The following is an 8,693-nucleotide window of genomic DNA, read 5'->3' on the forward strand; positions in this document are numbered from 1 at the left end:
CTATTTTGAAGTTATACTTGGATTACATGAAATATTGAAGCTTGCACCCATTTCTGTACTCATCTAGATTAACTTCAGGTTATTTTCCTAATGTTATTAGAACAAAATAAAGTTTTGCTGTTTTCCAAAAAGATAATCTTCAGTCAGTGCCCCTGCCAGAAAAGATTTCCTACTTGTATTAAAATTTAGAATCTTGTCTTTGATCAGTGAGTACATGTTCACTCTGCGGTAGATGATTCTACTAGCAGGACATAGATGAGGGTCTAGACCTGTGGTCTCCAGCCTCATCTTGGCTGCAAAGTGAGAACAGGGAGCACGATTAAAAATAATAGAAATGAATTTGAAACAAGAACAAATAAAAAACAGGGTTGCTTTAATCTGGAATGCCAGGGTTTTTTTTTAAAGCATGTTTGTAAGTTGAGAATTGCATGCAATATGAAGCTACATATGTTGATCATATTTGACACTTCTCAGCTCTATTTTTTTTTCCACTTGTTGATAGAGCACCTCATTGAAAGACCCCTGCTGATTTAATTAGCAAATGCCAATTAGAATTACAGCTGGTTGGATTTGGGTACAAGTGCGAAGCAATTGATCTCTTGAGAATGAAAATGTTTTGCTTTCATACTCTCTAGAGAAAACATACTTAAAGCTGATTTCATAATGCTGTGAAAATACATTCTTTGGTAGTATGTGCTATTAAATACGCTTCACTTTAGAATCATTATCTCACCTCTCTGGGTTGCTGGTCTTGGCTTGTCATGACTTCTCTTTATCACTGATTCATGATCTTGGCACATCACCCAAACTTTCAGCCTTTGTGTCCTCATCTATAAAATGGTGCTATTAATGTCTGCTTTACTCTTTTAAATAGTGGAAAAATTAAATGTGATAATAGAGACGAAAGTGTTCCAATAGCATAAAATACTATCAAGATTACACTATTGTCATTGTTATTACTATAATTAGTATTTGCTGGCCTGTTCATTCTCCGTTCTTCTACAGACACCAGAATGCCCTGAAAAGAGCATGGTGGCTTTTGAGTGAAAATCCTACTGCCTTCATTTATTAGTAGTGAGAACTGGGGAGTCCCTTAATCCCTGTTTGAGCTTCATTTCTCCCTTTCTTCTATGGGGTTAGTTAAAACAGGATTGTGGGGAGGCTCATAAAGATACTTCATGAGACCTGAAAAGAACATTAGAAATCTAAGGAATTCTTTTTGTGATTCTCCATTTTCTTAGAGATTTGCCACTTGTTCCTTATTACAGAAAAGAGGAGAAAGAGTTGAGTATTAAGTATGTGCAGAATAAAAAAAATTATGTTCTCAGTTATTTTTTATTAAGTGGTCTTAATATCAGTGAGACCTATGCTGGAGAGTAATGTGGAAGCAGTGATGAGTGAGCCCAAGATTCAGCAGGGTGGAAGGTATCCAACAGAGACTTGCATACCAGCTAGAGGAGGACCAAAGGGCATTAGCCACACCCTCTTCTTTAAATAGTAAATGTGTGAGACCCCCCCTCCCCCCCGCACCGTGGGATCCAAAATCAGTAGCTTCCTCACAAGCTAGTCTTAGCCCATTTAGAATATGAACTGTTCTCTACTTTGACTTTCTTGCTTTGAATAGAATTAATCCATTTTTCTCTAGTATCTGACATTCTCTTTTGTGTTTTATGTTCTTAGAAAACCATATGTACTTATTTGAAGGTAAAGATTATTCCAAGGAGCCTAGTAAAGAAGATAGAAAATCATTTGAGCAACTGGTGAACCTTCAGAAAAAGCGTTTGGAGAAAACTATGCAAGAGGGCCGGCTACTCAGAAATAAAAGCAGTGTAAGGATTATTCATTTATGTAAAAGAATTAATTCTCCCAAATTCACATCCTAAGAGAACAAAAAATGATGCTGGGAGTGGTTTATTGAAAAATAAGTATATATTTGTTGAGATGTAAGTATAATTAACTGTACTCTAGCATAAAAACTGTGAAAGTCGGCATAAATAACGTTAACAGGAAGAGTGTATTTTACCATTTAATGCAGGTGAAAGCAGCCCTGTCCATCTTAGCCATCCCAGAAGGGATCACCAAAATACTAAATCCTACTCCCGCTAACTTGACCCCAGTGTCACTAAGAGAAGGTGGCAGTCACGAATGGTGGCACTCAGTATGTGCTCATGAAGTGCTAGCTACCATTAAGATAATTGTGATGTTGAAATATTCTGAGAAAGAATTATATATTAGAGGAGGATTTTCTGAAGTACCTCATCNATTTTCTGAAGTACCTCATCCTATTGAAATTAATCAGATGAGGTACTGCTGTACCAACCATGCGAGTGCTTTGCTTGAGTTTAGAGCACAGTATCTTAATCACCGGGCCAGTGAGATGTGTAATGTGAACAGTAAATTGAAGTGTCTTGCCACCACTTCCCACCACACAAGGGGGCAGGGCGATGCAGTTTTGTGAAATATTAGCCATGTTGCTTTCACACAGAATGTGTTTTAAGGATGAATGAAACTCATGAAAGGATAGACAGCCACCACCCTTCCTGGTTATTGATCTCATTCTTCCTACAGGTTCTCCTCCCAGGCCTTGCGGAGGGGTCTACGAAAAGGAAGTGGATTTGGAGCCCAGAGGAACTCGAGGACAGAAGGAAGAAGAGACAAGCAGCAGCAGCCAAGAGAAAGAGATTAATGGAGGAGAAGAAGAGGAAAAAGGAAGAAGCAGAACACGAGAAAAAGTATGTGTGTATTATTTGAATTTATTATCATAAAGCTGATGAGGGTCATGCTTAAAGGAATCTCACTGAGTATACTGAGTCCACAGTTGAACACTTTAAAATTGCAGAAAGGTTCTATAAAACTGGTAGCTCCTTCTGATAATAGAATATTTTTTTAAAGATTGAACTTATCCCTAACCGTGTACTTTTTTGTGTGAAAAATCCTGTGTGTGTAGAGAGACTCATTCAGTTGAAGCAAGAAAATGCTAAGATTTTATTGTTGCTGTCTGACAAAGAGTAGTTCACTTGAACAGTACCTTAATCTTGTTCTTAAAAACAGGGACATCCAGTGGCTGCTCATTATTGAAGTATAGTCAGGAGGCAACTAGGCTAATCAGTAAGACTTCTGGTTGATTTACAAATAGGCAGAAAACTGCAATCAGGGTGAGTGTCTAATTGCATTTCCACTGGGCACTTGCTGTTTGTGAATGGCAGGATGAAGTGCACTCCAAGGGAAATTGTGATAGACCAGGTTAATTTCCTTTTATCTCTGGCCGGTTGAAGGATGGCCTGGTGGGAGTCCAACAATTACCAGTCCTTCTGCCTGCCTTCTGAGGAGAGCGAACCAGAGGACAGGGAAGACGAGAGGTCTGCCCAGCTGGATTATGAAGATCCAGATTCAACTGCCATCAAGTACGTTAGCGGTGATGTCACCCACCCACAGGCTGGGGCAGAGGATGCTGTCATCGTGCACTGCCTAGGTAGGAGAAGTGGTACTGGCCCAGGGTGGGTGCCGTGTTCTTTATGGTGCCAAGAACTGGGGAGGAGGAGGCAGAAGCCTGACCTAGATATGACTGATGGGCCAGTGAGGTCCTGTGGTCATAAAAAGGCAAATTTAGAATCCAGAGACATAGATAGATTTGACCCTTGGTGCTCTCATTTACCTGGTTGCATATAATTGGATAGTTCCCTATTCTCTGCACAAGTTTTTTGAGAAGGTGAAAGGAGGCAACATATATAAGACAAACCTTTTGAGAAAAAGCAAAACTACAAGCATGTTCCCCCTGTTTCTGTGATCTTTGCATTTTTTACTTCCTGCCTGGAACCCTCTTTCCTCAGATAGCCGCAGTAACTGTTGTTCAAATGTCTGTATCTCAGAGAGGTGTGCCTCATGTAAAACAGACCCCACCCCCACACCTCTGTTACTCTCTACTCCTTTTCCTACCTTCGTTTACTTTATTACACATATCACCACCCAGACGTATTATGCGTGTATTCGTTTATATGATTGTCTCATTGAACTAGAAAATAAACTTCACAGGAGCAGGGATTTGTTGTCCACTGCTGTAACACTAGTGCCTAGAGCTACATGCTAACAAATATTTGGAGTGTGAGTGAGTGACTGTAAACAGAAGATAATAACCAGCTATGTTAGTCACAGGTCAAATGAGTCATTTAACCTTTTTTCTTCCTTACCTGTAAAATGGGAATTATATGCTGTTGGATTACCAATGCTTGTGGTGCTTGTTATGTTACATCTACTCTCCACCTTCCTGTTGTGATAGTCTTGTATATTCCATAAAACCTAAACATTTGAGAAGTCCAACCTATGATTTTCCTGGGAGGCTACATAGGTATTTCTTCCCTTGGAAAAATCATTCTTCTACAAATCTAGTTGGCATACCTTTGTGTTTTTGAATTGTGGACTGGACTTTGCCTTCTAAAAATGAAAATTTTCTTCTTCTGTCAGATGACTCTGGTCACTGGGGCCGAGGTGGTTTATTCACAGCTTTGGAAACACGATCCGATGAACCAAGAAAAATATATGAGCTGGCTGGGAAAATGAAAGGTAAGAAGCAAAGCAGAGAAAAGGGGTAGGGATGGAATACAAGAGGACACTTGGGAGAGCTGGTTGGGGTCTCATTAGCTAGTTTTGTCATTTGACTAGTTATGTGACTTTGAGGCAGTCCCTTACCCTCTCTGTCCCTGTTTTCTCATCTATAATTTGTGAATACTGATTCCACCTACCTCATGGGACTATAATGAGGATAGTGGATATGCAAGTCTTCTGATAAATGTCAGTCCCTCTGTGCATGTTAAAGTATTGGCATGAAGAGCATTTCAGTGTTTACCTCCACTGCGGCCAACACACCCGATCTTCATAAGGGAATATTTCTTGAAAATGGCAGAGACCTGCCATTAAAGTGCTAACAAGAACTGGGATTGGGTGTTGAAGAGGAGAAGGTTGTATTATGAGGATGCCCTAGGCTGAGATACAGCAATTGCTGGAGACAGAAGTAAGGGTGTTTGGGGCCAGAGGAACTTAGAAGTGCTGGAAGTATCCTCCCTTGGCATGGAAAAGGAGAAAGGGCACCTTCTTTTTCGTGCAGAAATCACAGAGTAGGAAGAGGAATAAAATTATTATTGCCGTTTTCTGGGGACTCGAGAGGCCAAGGGACCTTGTTCAAGGGATAAGTGTCCTTCAGATTCCTCAGAGATTGGTTTTCCCTACTTCTTCCTAGTTCTCTAGGGTGGAAAGAGATGTAAGGACTTACAAGGAATACTCTTTCTACTAAAATAGATCACTGACAAAGCAGAGAAAAGGAGTAGGGATGGAATACAAGAGAAGAGGACACTTAGGACAGGTATCACATGGGTTATGAAGCACTAGTTAAGGAGTTGGGAGAGCCGGTTGGGGTCTCATTAGCTAGTTTTGTCATTTGACTAGTTATGTGACTTTGAGGCAGTCCTTTACCCTCTAAACTATTAAAAAAATGATTTATTTTCTATTAAACCCTCTTTGGTTTAGTAGGTTAAAATAACTGAGATCTAGATATTGATTGGGCAGTTGGAAAAGCAGAATTCAGGAGAGGTCAGAGCTAGAAATGAAGACTGAGGAATGCCTGTTTGAACTGTGACGGAGGCAGGATGGGGAAATGAGAGGACAGAGAACAGAACATAGAAAACACTTCCACTTAGGAACAGCAGCAAGAAGGAGAGACAGAAGTAATTGTCAGCTAAGAGAACTTTGAGAATATAATATTTTGCAGTATAAAGGAGGAGAGGGTGTCAAGAAGTCAGGCACTGAAGTGAGGATGAGAACTGAGAAACGGCCATTGGATTTGCATGACTTTGGAGTACTTTGAGGAGAATGTGAAGACTAAACTTTGGTTTCACAGAGTTAAGACATAAATGGTTAGTAAGGAAACAGGGTTGAGTGTGTGTACTCCTCTGAAGAACTGAAATAGGGTAGAGGAGAGTAGATGAAAATGTGGGCTGGAAATACCAGGGAGGGCTTCATGGAGGTGGTAAAAGTACTCTTGGGCTTGGAAAGGTGGGTTGAATTCAAGTGAGTGATGAGAAATGGAAGACGATCTCTGACTGTCTCTTGTGCTTTTTGATATTCCCACAATTGTCATTCCCAGTATAGGGTGTTGAATGACCCAGGCAGTTACACAGTGAATGTGTTTAGGAAATGGTATGTAGGCCAGGCAGGCCAGAGTAAAGGGTTGAGACTGAGGAACAGAGGAGAGTTGGATTTTAAAGAGCGGGATTTGGATCGCATTATAGAAGACTGCATGTGGCTTGTCCAGGGAGATGCTTTTCTAAGCAGGACCTTATCCAGTAGGTAATGGCTAGTCTTTGGGAGTTTGAATAGAAGAATGGCCTGAGCCAGTATTTTAGGATGACTTAAAAGATTGGGGTGTGTAGGGTAGACTGAGAGAATAAAAGCTTCAAGCTGAAGTATGTAAAGTAATATAATCATTTTAGGACATTTTNCTTCAAGCTGAAGTATGTAAAGTAATATAATCATTTTAGGACATTTTTCTAGAGCATTAGTTTGATTTGATTAGGATGAGTTAGGAAAATGTGAAAATAGATGCAGATAGAGTGCAATGTTCGGTTTAAAACAAACATTAAGACTGCTGAAGGAATTTCAAGTTCATAATGCCCTCCACTCACCATTCCCAGATGACTTGGGTTTGCATTCACTCTCTAATACCCGCAGGAGTACTTTGTAGGTAATACGTAAGGGACATTGAACTGGGAGATCATATAAACTCAGAAGTGAAGAGGATGACATCAGCAACATTGGTGGTATAAGATATTCCGCCTTTTTGTCCCCCTAGTTAGATACCCATACACAAATGAAAGCCTGTTGGTGTGTCTTTTGGGACCTAACACCTACTCCAAAGGACCTGAGAGGAGGCTTGCCCACCACTGCCACCCATGAGATACAGACAAACCTCCATACAGGCTACGGAGCCAGCACGACTGCCTACACCTCTCTTGCCACCGTCAGGGAAAAATCGGATGTGTGCTCACCGGGCAGGTACTCATGGATGAGACAGAACTTGCCGAAATCCAGACTTCCTGTGGGGAGACTCCAGCACACCACTGGAGTAGGAAAAATAGAAGTTGGTTACAGTGGAGGCGGTAAGAGACACTCTCCTGCTGCTGCCTCTTGCCCAAGGAAACACTGAATGGACTGGTGTATTTGGAGGAGGTGACCTGTGGGGGGAAAGGAAAGTGGTGAGTAAGCTCCTAGCTGTCCCAGTCGGATGGAACACAGCTGGAGAAACCCATTTTTCTCTGCCAGTACCCAGAGTACTAAGGTGGGAGTTCTGTGGCTGGGAGGAGGCAGATCCAAATTTCAAATGGTGTCAAAGGGTTTGAGCTCAACGGGAAGTTCATCCTCAGTCTCTCGAAGTACCACACTCAGGGATTCCCTTACTGTGTCCACAGGCTCCCCCAAAACAGTGCTAAACCCACACTTCCACCGACTCTGCTGCCAGCTTTGAGCAGGCTCCCAAATGCATCTGTGAGAACGAGCTCTGGTAGACAGGGAGCACACTTGGAAAGTCATTGGTCAAGGGGAAAAAAACCACAAAACTTAGCTATAAATAGTTCTTCTAGAATGCTGTTTCCAAGAGGCAGCCTGGTGAATTGTAACATCCAGAGATGACACAGAAGCTTAAAAATTTGGCCCCAAGAGAGAGCAAGAAGAGTGGACAGGTATACCTCACAAACATGAGGAATAACTCAGTAATAATATACCACAGAACGTAAAACCATCTGCTGAAAGCAGTTAGCACAGAATTAAGGAGGTGTCTGCTACTTCAAATGCAAAAGCAGCAGTACATAACTACAAGGAATGTGAAAAATCAAGGAAATATGGCATCACAGAAAGAAAATGACACTTCTCTAGCAAACAAGCTCAAAGGCACAGAATATTGCAATCTAACTGATAAAGAATTCAGAATAGCAGTTATGAATAAACTCCATGAGTTACAAGAAAAGTCAAAGGCAATTCATTGAAATCAGGAATAAAACATATGAACAAAATGAGTTCTGTTCCGTAAAAGAGAACCAAACAAATTCTGGAGCTGAAGAATTTGTTTAATGAGGTAAAGACTATAGTAGAGAGCAGCTGTAGCAGGGCAGACCAGACAGAAGAAAACATGACTCGGGGTAAAGGAATTTTGGAATAACACAGAAGAGATGAAAGAATAGAGATTAAATAAGAGCTAAGAAAGTACATGAGCTATGGGATTGGATAAAAAAAGACAACTATCAGAGTAAGACAAGTATCAGAATAAGCAAGGCTTCCAGAAAAGGAAGAGAGGGAGAAGGGGACAGAGTTTATTTAAAGAAATGATAGCTGAGAACTCAAACCTGGGGAAACTGGGACATATAAGTCCACAGAGCTAATAGATCACCCCATTATCTCAATGCAGAAAGACCTTCCCCAAGACACATTATAATGAAACTAAAAAATCAATGATAAAGAATCTTAAAAGAAGCCAGAGAGGGGAAAGAACATAACCTAAAAAGGACCCTCACTATGCTGACAGCAGATTTCTCAGCAGCACCTACAGGCTAGAAGAGAGTGGAATGACATATTCAGTGTCGGAAGATAAAGACTGCCAACTAAGGCAGTCTACCAACTGTATCTGGCCATGTTATCTTGCAGATAAGATA

The 8,693-nt window shown here is 40.9% G+C and overlaps 1 protein-coding gene across 2 annotated transcripts; it reads left to right on the plus strand.

Moving 5' to 3' along the window:
* Positions 1-1,562: 1,562 nt before the first annotated feature.
* On the plus strand, positions 1,563-8,687 carry LOC111140407 (chromodomain-helicase-DNA-binding protein 1-like). 2 transcript variants are annotated; one of them, XM_022492669.1, is made up of 5 exons: positions 1,563-1,829; positions 2,569-2,732; positions 3,276-3,472; positions 4,462-4,560; positions 6,846-8,687. In XM_022492669.1, exons 1-5 carry the CDS (start codon positions 1,671-1,673, stop codon positions 7,193-7,195), a joined length of 969 nt encoding a protein of 322 aa, XP_022348377.1. In that variant the 5' UTR covers positions 1,563-1,670; the 3' UTR covers positions 7,196-8,687. The 2 variants fall into 2 exon arrangements, with proteins under 2 accessions (XP_022348377.1, XP_022348378.1); XM_022492670.1 differs by having other exon boundaries at positions 1,569-1,829; positions 6,842-7,005.
* The last annotated feature ends 6 nt before the right edge of the window (positions 8,688-8,693 follow it).

This window comes from Enhydra lutris, unplaced genomic scaffold, assembly GCF_002288905.1.
Source record: "Enhydra lutris kenyoni isolate GAN:26980312 unplaced genomic scaffold, ASM228890v2 scaffoldscaffold894, whole genome shotgun sequence".
In the NCBI taxonomy this organism is placed as follows: domain Eukaryota; kingdom Metazoa; phylum Chordata; class Mammalia; order Carnivora; family Mustelidae; genus Enhydra; species Enhydra lutris.

Bases quoted from the DNA above. Each gene is read 5' to 3' on its own strand.
- LOC111140407 (XM_022492669.1), top strand. From the start codon at position 1,671: ATGTTCTTAGAAAACCATATGTACTTATTTGAAGGTAAAGATTATTCC. The intron at 1,830-2,568 runs GTAAGGATTATT...TTCTTCCTACAG, and splicing joins TACTCAGAAATAAAAGCAGT to GTTCTCCTCCCAGGCCTTGC. The intron at 4,561-6,845 runs GTAAGAAGCAAA...CCCCCTAGTTAG, and splicing joins GCTGGCTGGGAAAATGAAAG to ATACCCATACACAAATGAAA.